Source organism: Dermacentor variabilis, chromosome 2 (assembly GCF_050947875.1).
Source record: "Dermacentor variabilis isolate Ectoservices chromosome 2, ASM5094787v1, whole genome shotgun sequence".
NCBI lineage: Eukaryota > Metazoa > Arthropoda > Arachnida > Ixodida > Ixodidae > Dermacentor > Dermacentor variabilis.
The window spans coordinates 88,945,264-88,969,357 of record NC_134569.1 but is presented as its reverse complement, the minus strand read 5'-3'; the positions used below and the strand labels follow the sequence as shown (position 1 = coordinate 88,969,357).

At 46.1% G+C, this 24,094-nt stretch overlaps 1 protein-coding gene across 1 annotated transcript in view; it reads right to left on the bottom strand.

Annotated features, from left to right (window-relative positions):
- Positions 1–24,094, bottom strand: part of LOC142572249 (retinal guanylyl cyclase 1) — a 217,804-nt gene that overhangs the window by 18,358 nt on the left and 175,352 nt on the right. Inside the window, exons 9-15 of the mRNA XM_075681222.1 lie at positions 18,020–18,196; positions 13,049–13,208; positions 10,668–10,820; positions 7,124–7,295; positions 5,691–5,831; positions 3,659–3,851; positions 2,181–2,352 (exon numbers count right to left, since the gene is read on the bottom strand). Coding sequence (XP_075537337.1) covers positions 2,181–2,352; positions 3,659–3,851; positions 5,691–5,831; positions 7,124–7,295; positions 10,668–10,820; positions 13,049–13,208; positions 18,020–18,196 — 1,168 coding nt within the window. The remainder of the gene's footprint in view (positions 1–2,180; positions 2,353–3,658; positions 3,852–5,690; positions 5,832–7,123; positions 7,296–10,667; positions 10,821–13,048; positions 13,209–18,019; positions 18,197–24,094) is intronic.

The following is a 24,094-nucleotide window of genomic DNA, read 5'->3' as shown; positions in this document are numbered from 1 at the left end:
GTTAAGCGCACAGGAAATCGTGACTACGTTTTCTTGCTCGCAGACGACCTTCCCATCGAGTTTTTTCCAATATTCCTGCTCAGTCACCTGGACCGCAACGTGGAATGCATCGTTTGCGATTTTGACTTCGATGTTGTGTTCGCGAAGCTGTCTTCTTTGGCGTCTTCGTCAGAACAGGAACGGGATTTAAGATGGCCGCTGTCCGTTTAGCCGTCTAGATTGCCTTCCATGGCGAGGATTGAAACGGTCTAACTTGCCTGGAACATAAAAAAAAATGACCCCCCTCCAAACGCGCGCGCACACGCACACACAAAGAAAAAAAAAAAAGAGAACCCGCACGGAAAATAATATCCTCCTAGTAATGTCTGGAGAAGGTAACGGTCTCAAAAGAGCGCCAAAATATAATTTACGTTGCCCCAATCCTCTAAGCTGGACGCACGTTGTCACCTTTTGTGATAAAGTGAACAAGCTAAAAGGGACATGCCAGGTGACTTTATCTGGTCCACGGCAAACGCATGATAAAGATTTAACCGGCCCAATTTTACACGGGAAGTGGTTGTTGAAATCCACAGCTAGCCGGTTGTAGTTGTTTCTTAACAGTATGGGAAGTTTTGAATATTGAAGAGCCTTACCCAAAGCGGTAACTAAACGAACATTAAAAAAGAACTAGACGACAGACAGAAAGAAAAGAGAGAGAAAGTCGTTGAAATGATTTCCACGCCTCCTTGTAATCTAACAGTAAGTCTGAAGTTTCGTTCAAGGTCCACTGTATGCAGAATCTATATTTTTTGCTGCATCGTGGAACAATATTGCCACCGATATTTTCGTTAAAGAATGCTGCAACATGTGCCTGATGTTATGGCTGAACAGATAAATAATGCAACTGTCGCTGTGTACATGAGCCAGTTTTGCTCTTTCATTTGCCTGGTTGTTCCACGATAATTCAATGTAGCCGGGTACTCGCTGAAGTAGAACATCGTGTCCACAAGATGGTGAGCAGCACACATATTCCAAGATTGATGCGGTGACATCAATGTATGATACCATGGCGCGAGGGAGAGCAGCAGAGAGAGAGAAGAAGAAGAGGAATAATAATAATAATAATAATAATAATAATAATAATAATAATAATAATAATAATAATAATAATAATAATAATAATAATAATAATAATAATAATAATAATAATAATAATAATAATAACCTACTACTAGATTCAGGAGATATGCAACTGCGCAAGACGTTTTGAACGCGGCGATAGCAAATTTTTCAAAATATCGACACCTCCTATTCCCTTGGCACAAAAATTCCTTTCAAACCAGAATAACTGAACTGAAGTAATTGTTACGCGGTTACGCTGTCGAACACTAGTATTAAATATTTATCGTCACAAGGCTGGTCTGGCACCCTCTGCTCTGTGCCCATTCTGTGCAGTAAACGAGACCATAGATCATTTTCTTTTATTCTGCCGCCGTTGTTCCTTCCCTAAGAAAAAAAGACATTTTAGAACCAACGTTCACACAACATGGTTTAAAAATTTTCCATTTTAAATATCTTTTCTCTAGGAGCCTCCTCCCTTGGAAACTACCAAAGGGATGTCTGCTCAGCCGTGGAGGAATTCATAGTTGTTTCAAGACGATTCTTTTAAGCTCTTCATACATTATTTTAATCCGTTTCCACCTAACACTTTTACCAGTTTTTGTAATACCAACATCTTCCTAATACCATCCAAATCTTGGCCGGCCAATCTCCCGCAGTGGGTACGTGCGATCGAAGAAGGATATCCTGTCTTATTCGCACAAGAAGAAGAAAGGCGACGAAGTCAACCTGACGCACCTCCAGTTAGCTATCCTTCACTGGAGTAAGTACGGGGGATGAACAAGAGAGAAAGAAGGGCAGGGAAAGCAGCATATTTACACGAACACGTGCAGATGCGCAACATATCTACAAGTGGTCGCGCAGAGGCCTGTAGACTGGAGGTACTGCACTAATACTCTCGTTGCTTTCTGCGCGTATTGGTCACGGACCAAGGATCTTTGCATCTGAAAATGGTCTTGAGCCGAGATGGTTCAGTGCTCTCCGGAGAAGATGTTGTACAGGGGCTGTAGCGAGCTGTCGTTTTCGTCCACGCGTAGCCAATGAAATGAAAAGTGGACGAGCGAGTCCGTGCTGCCGCGCACCTGTGTGCAGTCCGATGCGCAGCATGAGAGGCACGTTGGGCATGTGTCGGATGCGAAAGCGGCCGCAGTGGTGCAGTAGGTCCAGCGCCATGGTGGCCACCTGTTCGGCGTGGTCCCGGGTGCGCTCGGGGAGGCCGCCCACCACCATGTACGCGTCACCGATGGTCTCCACCTGCAACGGCACAGGCAACCGCAGGAACAGGATAGCGTGTGCGTGTGAACATCGCGTGCGCAGAGGGCGGATACCGTGTGTCACTGTCACATTGTCACGTTTTCCGGTGTTCATTCCTATATTGACTCCCCGGCAGCAGCATAAAAAATGTCGTCGGGAAACCCGCAATATTTTTTTTTCAGGGCTAGACTTTTTTAGACTGCTATAGTATTCATAACGGAAATAGGGGGCGCGAGTTTCGGGGCATACAATGACGATTTAGTGGTAAATGCGAGAGAAATGCGTTAACATTGCGTCCCAACTCGTTGAGGCGCCAGATCTATGATTTAAGCCGCCTCTCTAAGTCTACCACGGGACCGACTTCACACAAAAACTTTTTTTCACTTTGACATTTGTAATGCTAACGCAACAAAAGAGAGACAGAGACAGTTTGTCGTTACTGTTCAACTCAGAGCAAGAGACTTCTTTCAGCTTGACTGAACTGTGGTACACTTTGTGCTCGCCTGGGTGTCTATAAATTCCGCGGCACATCCACAGATAGCACGGACTGCGCCTGCGCCTCCTTCCCGGTGTGAAATTTATAATTTACTCAAGGTTGCTTTGGATAGGGTGCGGAATAGGAGCAGTCAGTATTAATTACGCATGATTATGCTTTATTTCACTCTTAAAAATAGCATTTAAGTGCTTGGCACGAACAAGTTTACTACTGTGGCTGAATTGGAAGCGTCCAGGGATTCAGAAGAATAATGGCGAGGTGACGATGCACCATTTATCTGCCATTCTAAACGTTTATCGGCAATACTTCTGTCGGCGATAGAAGCTGGAACACGTCAAAAGCGCAAGCAATGCAACTCCAACGTGTTTCCACGGTGAAATTCTTCCTTCTTTTAGGCTCGAAAGTATGGTCCTCGGAATCACTGAAGACAAGCGACGTCGAAAGCGGATGCGTTCACAAGAACTCCGCAGACAGCAAAAATTTGCAAAACCCAGAAGGCATGGGTGACTGCAGTTTACGAGGAGTTGGGGTACGTAGACAGAAACTGGCAGCTGCACTGCGTCTTTTTTTTTTTTTTGAGCGACAGAAGACGAATGGTCACTTTGAAGCTACATGCCATAGCGACAAAGCTTAATCAGTATTGGGATTTTTTTTTCATTGTACACGTAAGCGAGTATGCATTTACAGTCAACAGGAAAATGTCGCTTAAGCTAAAACTAAAATAAAATAAAAAACCTGGTCAACGTATTGTAAGGTTCTGATACATGCACACTATTTGAGGCTCTGTGAACAGTATAGACGGCGCCATACCTTGTAGACGTTGTAGTGATTGATAGTCGAATCGAAAGCCGTGTAGAGGTCGTTCAGAAAGTCTACGATCTCCATTGGTTCGCTGTATGCTGATATGGTCGTGAAGCCGACGATATCGCTGAAGTAAACGGTCACTTCCTCGAACTTCTCTGGCACCACGGGCAGGCCGGCCTTGAGAGTCTCTGCTACGGAGCTGAAAAGCCGGAGTGCAATGAAATAATTTCTCATTTACTTTTAATAAGATAATTGGATAGTTAAGAGTATCGCTATTAAGCCAATTACTTGATTCCTCCGAATGCACCAAGGCTACACCAACCGCACACGTATGAGACACGCCTAAGTCGACACCCCAGTCATTCAATTCTATTCAGTTCAAGTTCACTTTTCCTCGATCCTTTTCCTAGGAGCAGCCGCATGAGAGTTACCGTACTGAGCCGCTTGCATGCCCCCTTCTGTGGCAGCAATGAACAGCTTTAACGTTGAACATGCTTCACACTGATGTATAACGTGATTACAAGTCTTCATTAACTTAGACCAGTTAGAGTCCTTCTAGACTGGCTCATTGTCACTGCGCGGTCGTCTTTGCACTGAGTCACCACGAAAACGCGACCGTCTTGGACTGGAATCAAAAGCTCTGCCTTCGGGCTGTGCAGCAGAAAGCAGTATATGCATGTTACAATTCCGAGCGTGATAGGACGCAGGGATAATCATAGCAACAACCACACTTAGCAAATTTCTAACAATTTCAACGTGGACTTGCCTCCATTGATGTTACATCAATGGAAGCAAGCATATCTCCATCGTATACCATATGTCTCCTGCTTAACCCTGCATTCACGGCGTGTACCTCGCGCCGCATTTGAACTAATGACAGAGGTGTAGTTCCAGCAGGAGACGTGACACTACGCGCATTTCGCAAACAAGGGAAAACATGTTAGTCTTGAGAAATTACGCTCATAGTATTTATCATTTAAAAGAGGCCACTGGAGCGCAGTTGTCACCGTGCAGTGGTTCAATGCGGCTAACGAGTTTGTGCTAACTCAAGGAAACAAAAAAATATAGAGTTATGGGAATACGACGCGCTGTAGGAATCGACGTGAGCGATGCTTTTATTAGTGTTTGAGTGGAATGGCTGTTCTTGTTCAGCAACGTTTTGCGACCAAGTTAGACACATTTTTCACCCGGAAGCGTCTCGTCCAGCGAAAACTCGCGGTGTTCCAACACCGCATACACATCCGACAGGAAGCAACTCCTATAGCACACATTACACGCGGAACCGAGCTCGTCCTGCGCAAAGTGTAACTCAAGGTAGCTTTTGCACCCAAAAACGACACCGTACCGTTTCGCTGCTGTCTCATTACTACCTATCGATGCGGACCAGATTTGCGTTTACGAGTAGGCGTGCACACAGCATTTCACTCTACAATGTTTCCTGGCGCAGATGAGACCAAGCAGCCGTTTAGATTTACTGCCTCACTGTAAGGCGACTTCCACGTTTCTTTACCTAAGCAGCCTCCCTACATGAAGTTTGAAGGAATGGACATTGTTAGCAGAGTCAAGAGGTAGTGAATATCACACTGTTCGCCATTAAGATAGGCGCTTAATCACAAATCCAGACAGAACACTCGCCCCACATGGAAAACAGTGATGGCGTGAATGATGTAATCATCGAATTGTTTTCAAAAGCACTTTCGCGAGAGGCTTGCGATGTGAAGGTACGTTGGTGCTCAGATGAAAGTATCACAATAAGGAATTTGCTACGTTGTAGACATCTGTGAGCATTTTTATTCTTTCATTTCCCTTCTCAATGAAACTCTTGTTAAAGGGCGGCAGACTTGAAAGCATGCATGGTAAATCAAAGCCGCCCGCATTCCTACACTTCGTCCACCATTTTCAGAAGATGCGTATGTGTCGTGCATATTACACTGGTGGCCTCACTTACTGTAAAAGCAAACGGATCCCAGAAACCAATGTTTCTTTACAGAACGTAGCGAAAGGAGCTAATGAGCTCAGATGAGGAACCGTGGGATACCTCGGCAGCATTCTGTTGAGAAGTTGCTCGGTCTTTTTCTTCTCTTCATCCAGCTGCACTGTCCGCTCTCTGATGAGGTCCTCGAGGTTGTTGGAGTACTTTTCCAGCATTTGAAACATGGTTTCGACGATGTTAGCTTTCCTGCAAACGCAATTGTAAGTGTCATTAGGGCGGAGTGGCTTGAGCGCTTTGAGTGCCTTAGAACGGAATGTCACCTACATCTAGACGCCTATGCACTCGAGAACAATTCAGCGAAAAAGGAAGAAAAAATCACGGGCCGAATTCACAAAGATTTTTGTTCATAAGCGCGACTTGCCATTAGGTAGTCGCCTTCGCTGATAACATTGTTACGGAATGATAAAAGGAGAGAGAGGAAGAAGAAGATCGCGAGACGCTGGCTGCTGCGTGTTGTTACTAGTCAGCCATCTTAACCCCATTGACTCTGCTTGCATATACATCGTAAATACAGTCTGTCTATACCCCCAAAATCCCCGTCACATATTGGTGGAGGTCTATCTATACCCCCAACATCCCCGTAACAATATTATTAAGGGCTACTTTCTGAGGAGAGGGTCTATTGCGACTCGCCACGCTTGTAACAATAGGTATAACATTGCGGTTGGCTGGAATTTTCTCTCAAGAAGGGTTTTAGCGTAATCAATTTTTGTAAACCCGACTCCTAATTTAACGCAGCGTAGAACACTGACGAGTCAGTTTTCACACCTTCAGTCAGGCTTTGAGGAACATGACATGAACAGTATGTCACCATATTGCAGCCGTGTGCAGGTTGAAGTCACAGTGGTTGAAGATTTTGAATCTGTTGAAGCTTCTGTCGTACCTAGTTAACTCAGTGCATATCTAAGTCAGTGCATATCTATATGATAGTTCTCGTTCAATGCAACAGTTCAGATATATTCAATTGTATTCACCTTAACTTTATGTACTTTAATAGTCATATGTGATATGAGGGCCAAATATAAAATGAGAACGAAAAAATGAAGAATGAAAAAATGAGAACGTTGATACTTCTAGTTATGAAAAGGGTATCCATAATGCGCGGTAAATTGAGCTTGGTTTCAAAGGCGCGTGCCTAGTATTACCTCAACATTAACGTTTTGCATCTGCAAATAAAAATACCAGCAATTTTCCAGCTCCTGTCTCGCAGAAGCTTTTTAAAGGGTAAGTAGTTTCTCCCTTGGCAATCTTGCTCAGCTCATAACGCACGTGTTCTTAAACGTAAGAATGAAATGACGCTTCTATAATACTTCGCTGCTTGTTAGCTATAACAGTCGACACGTCATTTCAGTGGGTTGTTTGAGCGCTGGTTTATGGCGTGTCACATATCTTTAACTGACACTTGTGTTTCTGACAGCTACATTTTGTTTGAGGCAGCACTTGTGCGCCGTTGAAAGCTGCACGCTGAGTTAACGCACCTTCCGTGATACAGAGACTTGAAGCGGTCCGCGATGACGTCAAAGTCAGGCCGCATGTCAGGAGACTCGGCCCAGCATTGACGCATGATGTGCAGAGCTTCGGGTGGGGCTGTTTGCTTAGACACAGATGGCCTGATGAGAGGCGGCGGGTGCTTCAACTTCTCTATGATTTCTGCAAGGAAGGCAGCGCGGCGACCAAAGCAGTGATTTGAAGTCAGCAATCTGGGTCAGCAGTGAACATGTACAAATAATCTACTGGTTTCTTTCTTTAATGAAAACAAATTAGAAAAAAAAAGTGCTATGAAAATTCCCTCTTCCAGTAGTCCCCTGCGTCAGGGGGACATTAGATGAGTGCACAGCCGCTGCATTGAGCTTAATACGATCAAATAAACCCGTCTCAGTGGCCCTGTGGATACGGCGTTGCACTGCAGAGCTCGAGGTCGCGGGTAAATCCTTGAAGGAACCAAATAAAGTTTCTCTCTCTCTCTCTCTCTCTCTCGATCCCGGCAGTTACGATCGATAAGGGCGGAAATAAGAGTGAAAGAAATACGCTTGTGTACCGTGCATTGGGTGCACGTGAAGGAACTCCGATGGCCAAAATTAATCCCGAGCACGCACGCGGCATGCCTCTCAATGAGATCGTGGTTTTGGCACGTACAACACCAAAATTTAATTTTTGAAGTAAATAACTACCGTTCGTACATTAACGCTTGATTACTGGCTTTAAGGCACGCGTGGGAATGATAGTATTGCAGATGGTTGACGAGGAAGGCCAGAAAAGTTTACGCGATTGTAACAGGAGCAAGCCGCTGTTCAGATATTTGTCGATATGTTTAACGGCGAAGCTGTTCTTGCTCGGCTTAAAATGGACCGCGTATCACAAAACTCCGCCGAGATCTGCACATGCGCCGCGATTACGGTCAGACGAGCGCTTGACCTTGAAAAGGATCTGAAAGCGTTTGCTCGGCGGCGCTCGGTCAGTTAACGCCATGGGGCGGCCTAGGAAAGTTCGTACTGCCGAAGAAGAGGCAGCGCGTCGCGAAGCTAGAATTGCTGCGATGCGGGAGGAGCAACGGCAACGATGGGCCGATCTGACCTACTTGGCCAGGGAAGCCGAAGCGAAGAGGTGGCGACCACGCGACGACCCAGGATACGCCAGTCGAGAGAGAGCCAGGATCGCTGCGAAGCATCGACGATTACGCCGAGACCCTGCATACAGTGCGGGAGGCCGAGTACGAGCGACGCCGAGCTCGCGCTTCAACCGGGGGTGCCAACGCTCGGTACCAACGTGAGTTAATTCCTCTCGTTGGAGTTTGGACATTCCTGTGCGATCGACTGTGGTTTGACTCGAACCTATCGACGCTCAACACGGTTCAGTGTGTCGAGAAACGTGCACGGGGCATGTGTGTGCTCCCAGACATCTTACCGGAGGCCAACGACCACGACGAGATGCGGCTGTATAGGACCTGTCGAGAAACGGGTCTTCCGCGGCAAACGGGGTGTGATGACGACTTCTACTAGACACTTCGGGTTTGGCTGAATAAAAGGCCTCTGGCATTCACGTTGATGAGTCTACGTCGCTCAATAAACGGGCATGCTCGCATTCGGTCGCGCGAGCTGGTCGATCATACTACTTGAAGCCAAGTTTCAATATAGCCGCAGCCAAGTTACAACTAGAGTGTACTAGTTACAACCTAGCAGTAGCGGGAATAGCCTCTAATCGACCAGCTTCGCTGGTTCAAGCCTGGCGTAACCGAGTGCGAGCTTGCCCGATTTCTTTTTTCGCTTTGCCACGCTTTGATTCCGGAACTGGGCGGCCAAAGAACGCCGAGCTGCTGAGCGCGCTGCCGACGTCTTGCTTGACGCTGCCGTGACGTAAAGCGCCTCGCTTCGATGGCCGAAAGTACTGAGCCATCCAATCTGTCGTCGCGCACTTGTACAGCAAGTGGTGGCCCGTCAGAGACCTGTCGTCGACAGAAGCGCCTCGCCGGATAACGCCTCGCATGGGCGGGAAACCCACTTGTCTAAATAAAGTAAACGATGCGTGGAACATTACGTGGGCAGCGCTTCCAGAACTTCCTGCGCGCACACTCTGGGTTTCCTGCCGCAGAAGGGTGGAAAATTGTGGACATATATCTCAGTAAAGCGACTTGCTCTCATAAAACTGAGTAAATTCCTTCAGCATTTAGCGGAGACCTCCTGCAAGACTGTCACTGCAAGAATGGCCTCGAAAACAGGAAGCAGAAAAGCAAATATTATTGACTGATTTTTGTTTACTAATGAGCAGGTTGTCACGGCTCCTCGTTTATTGGCTACGCGCCCTAATGTCTGTCGCGGTGAGCGTAAGAGTGTAGTGAAGATTCCTCGTAACGCTTGAGCCGCACCTCTCCAAAAGACAGCGCGCCCTTTGCATCGCCATATCCTCTGCCATTTAGGCCAATGAGGCATCTCTAGTAAATAAATGTTGATCGTAATCATATCGGAGCCGAAAGTCCCACCACCGACCACAAAAATGGCGAGAAAAAGGTGGTGAAGGCTACTCGCTTTACAACTTTGTAACGAAGCGGGTACTGTTGGAGTGACAAAAAGTAAGTGTGCGTTTTGCGTTAGTTTTCTGGTAGGTAGCTGTAGCTTCCATTTTGTTTGAAAATGTTTTCTTTCCCAGCTCAGCTTGCCGCTTGTTTCTGAGCAACGAGCGTAGAGCGACAGCGCCATTGAGACGACTCGCCCAATTTTCTATTTTGAGCGTACAGCACCTATTGGCACGTAAATTTCATCTCCAGAAAAAAGAATTGTTGAGGATGTAGTGTTGTAATCATTCGTTAGATTTGCACAAAACTAATACTGGGGGGCCTTTATGCGTCTGCTTTCCTATTTGGCATAAAAAAGGTAAGTGTTCACGGAAGAGCGGGGGAGAAAAAAACAAGAGAAACGTACTGGGACTCGTACAAGGGCTGATTGCAGATCTACCCACGAAGTTGGTACTATTCGACGGGATTTATGGCGACACGCTCCAACTTCTCGTTTGTGTACCTAAGCGCTCCCCTGGGACTCGCTCGCGAAGGCTCCGCTTAATTTGCTAACCGAGTTCGGATGCTGGGCCGGGATGGACGTGTGAAAACTTTTATTGATCGATTGTAAAAGTCGCGGTGAGTCCGGGGCAGGTTCTCACATGGAAGCGGTTCGCGCGCGCATCCGGCAGCAAAACACGGGCAGAGCGGTTCGCCCACTCACTCACTCACTCACTCACTCACTCACTCACTCACTCACTCACTCACTCACTCACTCACTCACTCACTCACTCACTCACTCACTCACTCACTCACTCACTCCACTCACTCACTCACTCACTCACTCACTCACTCACTCACTCACTCACTCACTCACTCACTCACTCACTAAGTCAATCACGCACTCACTCACTCACTCACTCACTCACTCACTCACTCACTCACTCACTCACTCACTCACTCACTCACTCACTCACTCACGCACGCACGCACGCACGCACGCACGCTCACTGGCGCATGCAGCGCGCACTCACCTTCGGCCGTTAGGGGCAGCATGCAGTAGGGGTCTCCCCTGAGCAACACCTCCTGCATCACGATGGCGAAGCTGTACACGTCGCCGGCCTGGGTGCCGCGACGCAGGAGCGAGCAGTCTCCGCGCAGCAACTCGGGCGCCGTCCACAGGAGGTCTGCAACCGCCGGAGGTAAAAACCCGTGGGACTCGTCGAGACTCGTCTCGGTCGGACTCCCACCACCTCGCGACCTTCCACCTCAGCGACAATATCTTGTTCTTTTGTGCTACTCTATGGTGTTTCTTGTTTCGTACTTGGTGTTTTGCTTATCCCTCTATTATTTCGCGAGGTGACACTTTCGCATTTGCTCGCTTCTTCTTTCTCTTTGCGTTACAATGCGCATGAAAAAGAAAGCAAAAATGCAGACGTAAATATTGGAGAAGAGCAGTAAATGACACGTGAAACGTGCGATTCGAAACCCACTTCTAGTTCATCGGCATGATTTTTTTCTTTATTTTTTTTGTAGCTGTACTATAGAGCCATTCCCTAGTGACTTGGTTTTTTTTTTCGGCTTTTCTTTCATCCTTTCGCTGCGTCGTTTGTTTGTGTGTGTGATGGTGCTCCCTATTTGCCGTTTAAGATAAAGCCTCTTGTACGTGAGCCTCTTCGGGCTCGATAACGGCAGGCTGCGGCTGAAAGCGGTTTCACACACACACACACAAAAAAAAAGGGGGGGGGGTGCCGTTCCAACGTTGATGCGACGGCATCAAATGAAAGCACTTTGAGCCCCTGTGGTCCCTGTGGTCTACTCTACTCTTTCAAGATTACGAAGTCTTGCTTCCCGCAGCTCAAACACCGCCACCTTCAACGTGGCAAAGTTCGCTCTATTCTTTACACTTTAACACCAATAAAATTTAAGGGCTGTGACTTGCGAACGAGGGACTGTTATCGATAACTGCTCCTCGACACTCAACCAAAGAAGAACAAAATTAACTGCTGGACGAGATAAGAAGCCAACCCCTTTATATTTAATTTCTTAAAGCTCGGACTTGGCATTGCTTTTTTAACCATGAAAGCACATCGCGCGCGCAGGCCGTGCATTATATGTGCACACATCGCACATGACACAAAATAAAATAAAAATCGGCAGAACAGGATGCGTTGGACAAAAGACAGTAGATCAGAGGAGAGAGTGGTAGTGTTTAATGAGGTTTACCAAAATAAAGTCGGTTGGCTACCCTGTGTGGAGGGAAAGAGAAAGTAACCTAAAGAATTAAGAAGACAGACCTATGAGTTGGGAAAAGGAAATTGGTGGAGAGAAGATTGCTCGCTGAAAACGCAACCGTCGTCACGACGTGCGTAACTGATGCACGGGGCTTTCCTGAAGATAGTTTAACATAGGATGCGACATGTTATGTTATTCTAGCGTCTTTAATAAAATACGTATTTAAATACTAGGGCAGGTGCTGTAACCTTCCTTGCGCCAGTGTCCTTTGGCACCCCCTTTCTGCAATCAATCAAAGTAAGAAAGCCCGCAACATTGCGCGTCGATTTACTCGGGAAAAAGCACGAAATGAGTGCAGCTACGTAGTAAACTGCATACTGCGGGAGGCTTATACCAGGTAAATTTAGGAAAGTTAACGATAGCGGAAATGATTGCTTCAAACTAAGGCCGCGTTTGAGGCACGCCTCGCACATCCAAATTCCGGCGTTCACACGGTGGGACAGAGTCAGCCAGGAAACTCCAATAGACGGTGGCGCCAAATTTTCCGCTAGGTCATATCGTAAGTACCTCGGTGGCGACATCCATCCAGCCATCTAAGATGACTTCTCGCCACAGCACAAGACGAAGCGGCAGTCGCTGTCAAATATGGACGACGATCGCCAAGTTCGTCTATCACAGCGGCTGCGGCGGTGGCGGCGGCCAGAATCGAAAATCGACGCCCCTTCAACCCTCCCCCCCCCCCCTTTTCTTTTAATTCTTTCTGTGCTATAGGTGTGCTAGAGCGATCGCGAGAGGGAGATTTATGACATCAATAACGAAGGCTTCGAGTTAAAGTAGAGCGCTCCCGCATACATCGAAGCTGGCTGAAATACACTACAAATGATGAATTCCTGCAAGCATGCTTCTTTATGTTATCAACTCATCGCAGACTGCAAAATTAAAGAAAAAGCAACGGTCTGGCCCATTTTCGCGTTACATTTTACTCATAAACACACATTTTGATATTTTCACGAGGTCGCAAACTATGCCAGTTTTTGGAAAACGAATGAACAAGGAACATCCACTGATATTTGCTGAACGGAAGCAGCGAAGGATGAAAATACAATTCAGGCGTAGGCACAAATCAGTGTAAACTGGTTTTACGGATGGAGAGTATCGTAAAACCGACTAATGTGCTTACCTTTGGCAGATCTCACTAGCGTTGCGATGGCCTGGAGATCCTGAAAGGCGGGCATCCCGTAGTCGGTGACCTTGAGCACCCAGCGAGAGTCGATGACACAGTTACGTGACGTCAGGTGACCATGTTGTCTTATTGGCGAGTTGTGCAGGTACCTCATACCCTGCGACATACGTACAGACGCGTTTAGATGGTGTGTGTGTGTGTGTGTGTAGGGGTGGGGGGGGGGACTTGGCGAACAGAGAATTCTCGCTATGCGTGGCTCGTGCGAAACCATTACCAGTGAGCACTGACTCGAAGTGTACAGGCCGACGAGTAAATGATAATGGGTGTACCTTATATCGTAAAGATTGCTTTCCTTCGGTTCTGCTTACTTCTTATCATATGTTGCAGTGAGTGTGATTCTACCGAAGGCAGTGCGGCAAATGGCAGTGCCTTGATATTTGAGGACAGAGCTGGCTGCTTGAGAGAAACATTCGCAACAGGGCGAGACACGCGTCTCCTGCAGAAAAGGTTCGAAGACGGCTCAGAACATTCTGATGGAGAGCCAAGGTATTAACCGAGCCAGACCCGCAGAAAACGTCTACCTTCTAGAAACGGCAGGGTTCAATTAAAATTGATGGGAGTGTTAACTGGTCAGTGATCGAGCCAAGCAAGAAACGCTTAGAGTACAAGTGAAAAAACAAGAAAGAAGGAAAGAAAAGGAAGGAAGATAAAGAAAGAACGAAAGAAAAGAAGTCGAGAAGTGCTGGTGCCGGTGTCATCACAGGAAAGGTAACCTTAAAATACAGCTTGAAGAGATATGTGACATGCTCGACTGCACTAGATAATGTAAATCTTGATGAGCTCAAGAACGCTAGCTGCCTGTTTGATGCCACACTGGTTCTAAAGGTATAGCATTAAAAATCGTCACCATAATCATTATCATCCACCGCTAGCGAAAAAAGAAATGGACAAGATCACGTTACAGAGACGTGAGGAAAAGACCGGACTGTCGGTGGAGGATGAAGGCACTGTGGTAGGTTCGGCGCGTCGCAGAGAGATTGGTTGAACGCACCGAATGCATTACCAAATTGTCGATTCGGTGCTCCTGTCCATCTTTCTCAGTGTCCCCGGTCATCACTTTAGACATCCCAGGCAATATCCTGACATTAAACGCCGCACTTAGAGATCAATACGCACAACCAGAATTAAATATTAAAAAAAAAACGAGATGGTCGATCTGACAGCAATCAGTCACTTTAAGATTTCAATGAGCCGAGTCTTTGATCACGTGCGTGACGTTCACTACGAAAATGTTTGCCGAGGAAGCCGAAGAGCTTCAGACAGCAAAACAGCGATGCCGCACAGAGGAACCTATATCGCTCAGCAAACCTGACCCTCCCAATCCTTTCAACGACGCATTCGCGCGTTCCATTTTCTCACGTTTTGAGTCCCGACAAACAGGGGGAAAAAGGGAAGAACATTGCATCGAATAACATCGCTCCTGGCTTCGCCGTTGGAATGTATCTTAGGGGGCACCAAGCGGGTCGAGTGCCGAAAGCTGTGTTCAATTCACCTCTTTTGTTCTTGGTTTGTTTCGTTTTTTTTTTGTTCAAATCAACCTGCCTTAGGGCACATTCCATCGGCACGGTAAATAGACGAGTGTACACGATCTCGCGGAACTTGAATGACGGGCATTCCAGAGCCTCGGGGGACTATTTGACTCGCAGGGAAAGCCGGGAGAAAGATCGGTGTCGAGAAACAAAGAGGATATATATATATATATATATATATATATATATATATATATATATATATATATATATATATATATATATATATATATATATGACAAGGGCTAGGCAGGCGAAAGCGCGTAATGTGTTCTCGTAGAACTTTTATTTCTCTCTCGCACTGAAAGAAGCTCAAGAGAAAGAGTCTACGAGTGGATTTGGACAAAAAAAAAAAAGAAAGGAAAAAAAGTGAATGAGGACAGCCAGGAAACAAAGCATAGGAATAGAGAGAGAGAGGAGATAAAAGAAAGTGAATGACGCGAGGAGCAGTGGATTCGCGCGCACGTTAAAGTCAGCGGTAAGACGGCGTATGTGAACGATACGCGAAAGCCTTCCCCGAGCTTCTAAAAGTATGATAAGGGTCTTCGGGGAGCGCGCGCTGAAATCGAGAGAAATGATGGCCGAATACATTGAGGAGGGAGGGAAGAGCAAGAAGGGAACCTTCCGCCGCCGGCGCCGCCGCCGCTGTGTATAAAGAGCGAATGCAAGTCGAGAAACCGTCGGTAAGCGACGGGAAGGGAGATAAACGAAAACAAAACGCGAAGAAAAGAATGCAATGAAGCAAAGGGAAGATAAGAATAAAGGCGAAAGAGCAGAAGAGAGAGGAATGCCTGTAGCGAACGTTGGGGCGAGTAAGAAATGGAGTGCTGGTACGTCTCGACGCCGAAGGCATCGCGACGCCGCCTGTCGAAAGGGCGCCGTTGCTGTCGCCGTGCGTAATGCCGCGTGAGCTCTGGTTCTCGTAGTCGTTGAGCGATAGAGAGAGAGAGAGAGAGAGAGAGAGAGAGAGAGAGAGAGAGAGAGAGAGAGAGAGCTGAGAAATGACAACAGCCGTGGTGCCCGTTCAGTGGCATTGGCAACTGAATCGATGTCGACACTGCAAGGTTAAAGACGGTCGCTCGCTCGGCGGCCGACGACAGACGCTTAAAAGCTCGAAGCCGCCCCCTGAAACAGAGAGAGTAACGTCGCGACAGCAGTTTGGCTTATTGGTTCCAAAGCCAAGGCCCAACGGAACGGGGAAGAAACGAAAAATAAAATAAATATATAATAAAGAATGAAATGAAGCAAAGAGGTTCTCAAAAAAGAGAAACAGAATGCTGTCCGGCACTGTCCCAATAAAAACAGGCGGCGAGAAATACCGGCACTTGGCTTTTTATGATCTCTCCGGAGTAGTAACGTCCGCTCGAGGATCATCGGTACACACCGCTAGGAAGAGGCGAGGCGAAAGAAGGCCGCGCGTTAGCTAAGAGTTCCGGCCGTATAAGGGAAACAAAGAAAATTGCAAAAAGAAAGCTCGCTGGGCTCACTGGGCTGGCGAGGGCTGTACTGATCGCTGCCTCTAGTGAATCCGTATACGACAGCGTTGCAGCAACGATGCGATCGGCCCACTTGACGGCCGCGCGTTTTTGATCGTCGTCACTGGTGAGTGGAGAGTGATCGCATCGGGATTTACGGTGAGCGATTCTTGTTTTGAGCGGGCGTCGCACACACAAACTGATGTTGCGGAAACAACACCAACCGAAAGGCAGGGTTTGGGGTGCGCCGACTTACGGATGTCTTCGTTTATTCAGGTTGCTCGCGGACAGATTCGAGATGGAAGGCGAATAAGTAGAAAGGACGAGAGAGAGCTAGCCGATATTGGCGAGTTCAGCGAAATTTTTTCATTTGGCTCCGGGCTCCGAGTAATGCCGAGGAGTTGAAAAGCTCGAATTGCGGGACGGGAGGATTGGCAAAAGATTGATGCCGCCGTATTTACACTGGCCCGAGTGAGAAAGATGATACCGGAAACGCGAGGACACGCGTTTTTGACATTAGGGAAATGATAGCTTGATATTGCGTAGACGTGCAGCAGAAAAACGCTGAAAATGCAAGAGCGATATATATTTTTTCAAAACGCGGACGATATGCCCACACGACAAATACATATAATTCTAAACAAAGTTTTTATGCTCACTGCTGCCAAACGAAAGGGAAAGGTAAAAAAACCAAAGCCAAATTGACGTGACGAGGTTCTTCGCTACAAGTAGCACGGCTTTTGTTCATTACCCATTGATGGGCCCGTAATGATGTATCACTGAGGACGTTCGTACATATGCCTGAACTAGTATATAATACATAATAATGGCCATTGCATTCGTCGTGCATTCCTTATGGTAACTCCGAGGCAATGCGGAAACTATCAAAAAGAAAGGCGTTCGAGAAACGGGCGAAGGAAAACAGAGTACAGACACTGTTGTTGAAACGGTGAGGCACGCGTGTGAAGACTATAGAATCGAGCAGCTGGACGAACTAATAAGTGTAAGTGGACTGGCTCAACGGCTGACGAAGACGGCATTGTCCAAATAGAACTGATCCGCCAGTATCACTGTAAAGGAAACCGCATGATGCACTTCCCAGGTTCAGTGCAACGCGATACCAGCCAATCTCGACACAGCCCGTGTCCCGAGCCATAACGGCCACTAAGAATTAGTGTAGCATTAAGAAAGTTCAGGCAGAACGAAACCAGATCGATGGCTTGAGCCTGTGGGGTAAAAAAGAAAGAGCTTTTGAACCGACAACATTGTCACGTGGATGTGACGGTAGGCTAATAGGGAGACAAGGAACACGAAGGATCTCCGAAGCGAAGTGTATCTTTTGAAGCTTTCTCTCTCTCTCTCTCTCTTTCTCCTGTATGAATTTCTATAGACTACGAAGATGTTACTCAACAGGAGTAATAGCAACGAAGCACATTCAGTGGATATATAGAATGGCTCAATATTAGGTGTCTGCTCTCGTCAAAAGACACCGACATCAGCAGCGTTACAAAGCGACAATGCGATTCGTGCGCAGGGGACAACGGAAGGAGGGTTTTATCCGCTGAAAATGTTTTACATTGCTCGCGGACGCGCTGTCAGTCTCAGACACGGACGCCCGCGGAATCCAGGAAGCTGAATGTTTCCGCAGACTGTGTACACGGTGCGGTACTAAGATTTCCGGCCGGTAATAGCGTATGTGAGTAACATGACGCTGTGCGGTTCTTCTGGCTATGTTCACACACTTATCGAAATTAAACGTTTACGCAGATCTTGCAATCCTGCATGCCAAGGCATCGTTATGTCGTGAGGCGCCATGACAAAGCGTCAACCTACTGCGACATTCATTGTCTGTCACAGGTGGCATCGCTACGATGGCTAGTTTCGCTGACAGGGTGCTTGCGTACCTTGACAAGGTCGTTGAGGAGCGATAGGCGGAAGGTCCAGTCGAGGCGGATGTCTTCGCTGGCCAGCACGTCGGTGAGCGAACCTCGGGTGCACATCTCCCACACGAGCGCCGGCTGCGACGGGTCCGCCAGGCAACCCAGGAAAGGATTGACGTTCTCGTGGCGTATCTCGTACATCTGGACGGACAGGTGGCGTCGAAAGGTTCCTCACTTTAGCGATCACCTCACTGACAGGCCACTTCATTCGCCAACTTTAGCTTTAGGGATCTTGATGACTGTAAGCCCGATAAACCTAATCACACTTAGGCTGGGGGTGGTGCTTACGCGCGGGTACGTACGCCTCATGTGATGCACCGAGTATCCAGACTATGAGCTGCGCAATGTGAATGAGACTATAGGTCATGTGCTGTGTGACTGCCCTCAGTACGTGGAAGAGCGACATAAGCTGAGCAATGACCTTACGTCCCTCGACTGCCTACCATTGTCGGCGGAACGTGATTTTAGGCCCATACGGCCAGATGTTAAATCGAGTTTTCAGGTCACGCAGGCCTTACTTGATTCTTTAATATGTACGGCACTGGACTGTAGGCTTTGAGTAGACCTAACCGCTTGTTACATGCTTTACATCCTCCACCTCTCCTCATCGTAACCCATCATGCGCCTCTTCCTTTCTCTCTTCCCCTTCCCCCAGCGAGAGGTGGACCTCTCTGCATTTTGTATAATTAAACTTTTGTCTCTCTCTCTTTCTTGAGTAACCAATGCTGGTGCTACTGTTCTTAACTGAGTATACGTAGAAGAGTTAAAGGAAAGGAGGAAAAAATGAGATGCGGAAACGCATGTAACGCTGAATTTCAACTTATCGTTTTATTGACGTAAACCTTGGCCCTATATATATATTCAGCCGCGCATGCATGCCGCTTTCGCACTTCATTAAAGTAAGTAACAGTCACATAAGTATCCTTACGTGGTTTGAATGCGAAAGCATTATGACTACTCTAATTTGTTACGTCCATGATACGTGACGTCATACATTGTCACGTCTCCTTCGCAACTCAACATTAATCCACCTTAATCCACCTTACTCTGATATATATAAATGTTAATCCAGCTTAATTCAAATGTATCCCCATTTTCGCACTTTAATCCATGTTAATCCACCTTGTTCTAACTTGTACCAGCGCATTAACCCACATGAATCCACCTTAATTAACCTTGCTCTAAATTTACCAACGTCAATCTACCTCAATCCACTTTAATTCACCGTACTTCACGTTAGTACTTTTTCCCATTTTAATTCACGATCATTCACTTTACTTCCCATTAATTCAGTTTACTACACCTTAGGTCACCTTACTCTAACTTGTTTTAACTTTAATTCACTTTACTTCCTTATAATTCACTTTAATTCACATTAATTGCCCATAATTACAACTAACTGTCGTTTTTATACCATTTACTATCTTCTGTATTACTACTGACGTCCTACATGACGCTGATGATGCCACTGATGATGATGATGATGATGATGATGATGATGATTTTATTGCAATCGCTTGATCACGCCGGATTTTCTGCCTCATTAGACATATAATACGCTCGCATAAAGATAAAGTTCGTTTGCTCAATGCACGATTGATGTTTTCGATACACAATGTTCATGAAGCCTAGCTATCAGTTCTGCTTCAATAATTTCTGATTATCTGGCTGTGATTCTTCCCAACAATCCTTCTGCAGCCACAAAATCTGTGATGGTCAAGAAGCTTTTGATTCATACATTTTGCAATGTTGCTACATTGTTGTGTGCGTCGATCGCGTCAATAAAACGATCAATTGAAAGTCATTGCTATTTTATCCCCGTCTCTCATTTTCAACTCGATGGCGTTAAGTGCCCCGTGTCGCAGAAAATTCGGTGTCGGCACCCCGCGTCCGGCGTCGGCCGTCTTTCCGGTAAAAGTCATTCCATACCAAATTTAGAACCACGCGTACCCAACCACTCTTCTATGACCAAAGTTGCCTGTCCTTCATTCTTTACAGAGTTATTCCTCGGAATCTTGAGAACGGCAGCCCACAAACAAATGTATGAAAAAAAAAAAACAGACAGCACGTATCTTTAATGTTAGATCTTCTCAGACTGAAATATTAAAAGTGCGAAACAATAACATGAGATCGACCCACGCAAGAGGACGCGTTTCTACCAGAAAGTTTGCCTTCGTGCATAGCGTTCACCGCCAGCGTTTCCCTGTAAATGTTACGCTTACATAAACTGCAGTTGCCGGGGAGCATAAGAAGCAGTCAGGGGTCTTTGAATGCCATCGCGTCCCACTCTTAAAGGTTATGCTTATGCGTCCTCCAATCTTTTTTTCCTCGTGTACGAAGTCAAGATGTACCAAATCGGCCAAACCGAAACACTTATTGTTCTCATTCCACTTATGACATTGCTTCTTCATTCGCAACGAAACAAAGCATAACAGGACAAAAATAGTTTACTTTATACATTATGTTATATTTGTTATATTCAAAAAACAAATTGAGCGTGCGAATGATTTTATTTTAAGAAGGATAAAATGTGTTGATAGGCACCTGGCTTGCGTTTCCGCAATCATAGTACTATGTGATACGTGTTAATGAACAACGAAAGGAGCAAATGTAAAAACTAACACAGACGAACAGTGCCAGGGCTCCATTTTTTATCAATCTTGAGGGACGTGGTTTGAATAGGTGCTTTATTTTTCAGTGATAAGGTATGAAAGAGCATAAAACTTGGCTGACTACTTCACAGCGGGTGCTTATCGCAGGGTTAATATTAGTAGTGTTTCCACGCAATTAGGCGACGCATATAGCCATAGCAGACTTATTGCGCTGTTAATATTCGCAGTAACTTCATATTCAGTTTCACGTACATAACTTCAGTTTCGCGTACATGTATATGCAGAGAGAGAGAGAGAGAGAGAGAGAGAGAGAGATGGAGAAAGAAAGAAAGAAAGAGAGAGAGAGAGAGAGAGAGAGAGAGAGAGAGAGAGAGAGAGAGAGAGAGAGAGAGAGAGAGAGAGAGAGAGAGAGAGAGAGAGAGAGAGAGAGAGGTCAGAAGGAAAAGGCAGGGAGGTTAGCTGAGCCTGGTAAACTACCGTGCACTGGGGAAGGGGAAAGGGGATTGAAAGAGGAGAAGGAAGGAAGAAGTTCACAGTTTGCAGTGTTACACACACAAGAGTTCATCACTGAGCCAGTCACAGGCGTAGAGTTTTATAGCTTCTGTTTGTTTGCATAGAGAGGTTGAAAACAATCGACTTCGGTACAAAGTTGTATCCTGAAAGCTTCATGTTGCGGCATTTATGGTTTGGTTCTCGCTATCTTCTACATATGTTCGAATATATTTCGTCTTGTTTCTTCTTTTCTCTTCGAACACATGCTACACATAGTAGCGAAGACCACTACAAACCTTAATCCGTTTCTATAGGTCCATAAAGAGGGCTTCGTTACACAAAGAACCGTTGTGCAAAAAAGCATGCTTTACAAGTGGTGAAACGTAAACCTTTAATAAAGTCTTTACAAGTCATAGTCTTATAATGGTATTAATTTGGATGCGTCGCCCATACTAACAATGACATCAGATATTTTTAAGCTGGAAGTGATAACTTGTATGTTCTCCGGGAAATTCCTGATGTCACACTGGATGTCAGATAATTGTGTTCTAATGTGCTAGAAGTTGCGTCCATCAGGATGCAAGTCAGTTTTGTATCAGTGTACAGTCAACCAAAAAAGTTTACGGACCAAGAGATCTGACACAAAGCTGAATATCTCCTCAGTCTCAAAACACAGCCTGGTATTCCCATTTTTAGCCTTTTGTGGCATATGCGAACAACATTGTGATGCACAGTTTTACTGGCTGCTTTTAAAGGCTGCTCGTAGATATTGAATTTACTGAGATCCCGTGGTCTGTAAACTTTTTTGGTCGACTGTACATGTTCCAGGAGAAGAAAATTCTAGTTGAAACATTTCTTACACTTCCCAGCGCCACGCAACATATGAAGAGATTTCAATGTGCAGCATGCTATGTAGGGCGACAAAAACACATACTCGTGGGAAGCCGGCTGCGAAAATGAATTGTCAGTTAGACTTATGTCTCACGAAATGCTGACAATGTGACGTTTTACTTACTACCTGCATCCCCGAGTACAATTGACTTTACTTTCCATTCGAACGATGTTCAAATCAAGTCAGTCACAGCACCATATCGGATGGGCAGCGATCATTTCCCGATATTTGTAAGCGCTATTGGTTTTCACAGAAGGGAACGTAGTCTTGAAAAAGTTACCAAAGCACGCATAGTGATTTTATTGAGGCTAAGAATCAGCAATGTGATCTGATTCAACTAAGAAGCAAGGCAGCAGGCAGCAACTACCACTCTAAAGCTGCCAGAGCACTTTCCAGCTCCGCACTTAAAGCTCTGTAACATATCCGCTGCACTTAGAAGAGCAGATAGGCAACTTGTGTGAAAAAGGAGAGGCCCTCTGAAGACGGTGTTAAGAGGACTTAAAGATGCTATTCGTCGACACATCAAGAAGCACTGAAACAGTCAATGGTCTGCTTTCTGTGCGAAGTAAAGTGTGTTCACGTCGACGTCTGAAATATGGTGTGTGGTAAGTACTCTAGGCAGTCCATCAAGGCCCCCGAAGCCTTTTGTCACACTTTCCCTGCTGAAAAAGAAACCTTTTCTTTCACTGGATGATAAGTTTGCAGACACGTAAGAGCTTCGAAAATACACAGTGACACCTTTTTTGCCTCCAGCCTGCGATGTGATGTCTTTGATCTGTGATGGATACCCTGTTCACATCTAGAGAACTGCACACTGCCATAGACTCCTTGCGTCGCCACTGTGCTCCGAGAACAAATGGAATCGCCAATCAGATAATTCCCAAGCAGCCTGAAAAATGGTAGAAAAATTTTCTGTTGTTTTTCAACCATATCTGGATAAATGGAGATGTGCCGTTATCTTGAGAGTTGACCTGGGCCGTACCGATACTTAAGTCCAGAAAGTAAAGATCAGCCTTAACCTCACATCAACCCTCACTTCCTGCGTGGGGAAATTGACGGAAAAGCTTTGCATGTGGCAGACTGACGTGGTGGCTTGAACTCTATAAGCTTATTTCAAGTGTATATGACTAGCTTCCGGCAACGTTTGAATGCGATGGATAACATAATTGATTATGGCGTTTCTACAGCTGCAATCTTCTGTGACGTATCAAAGGCCTATGACAGCGTTCAACAGGGCTCAATAATTGGCCGCCTAGTTGACATGGGAGTCACAGATCCTCTTTTACGTTTCATAAACACGTGAATAAGTGATCGGCAGATGCAGGAGAAATTAAGGAGGTCGCTGAGTACCGCGAGAGCGATTTCACGAGGTGGCTGACAGGAAAATGTATCGCCGCCCAGGCGTTTTAATGTTGCCATGGGAAGATTACCTTGATACGTGCGAGGCATTACACGTGTCAATATATGTAGATGCTATCGTCTTTTGGCTCCAATGCACCATGCATTGATGACGCCACTAATCCAGTCACGACCGACGACTACTGTTACTTATATAAATGTTTGCCACAAAAAAAAAAGAAGAATCATTTTCCACCCGTCTAGAATGCCTCGTCTCGTTTCTCGCCCGACTGCGCCGATGTGGTCACGGCGTGCTGTCTGTAGTGATAGATCATGCTGCTCCGTGCGTTATAGCTACATATACATAAAAAAAAAGCAGGGCATATCAAACCATTCTCGTTTATATTGGTATCCACCACGCCAACCTTGTGTGACTAAGGGACTTGACAGAACTGAACAGGCTCTTCTTAATCGCACCCGCACAGGGCCAGCGCAAACATCAGCGTGACGGTACAAGACAGAACATAGCACATCGTCGTTGTGCATGCATTGTTAAGGTCTTGGTGACATCGACCATTATTTGTTAGTGTCCCGAGTTTGACGCAGAAGGTAAAGCATTAATAAATGGGGTGAAGCGCAAGATGGTCCCACACTCACACGCAAGTGACATTTTGTTCACGCGAGGAGACCGGATATTTAGTAGGG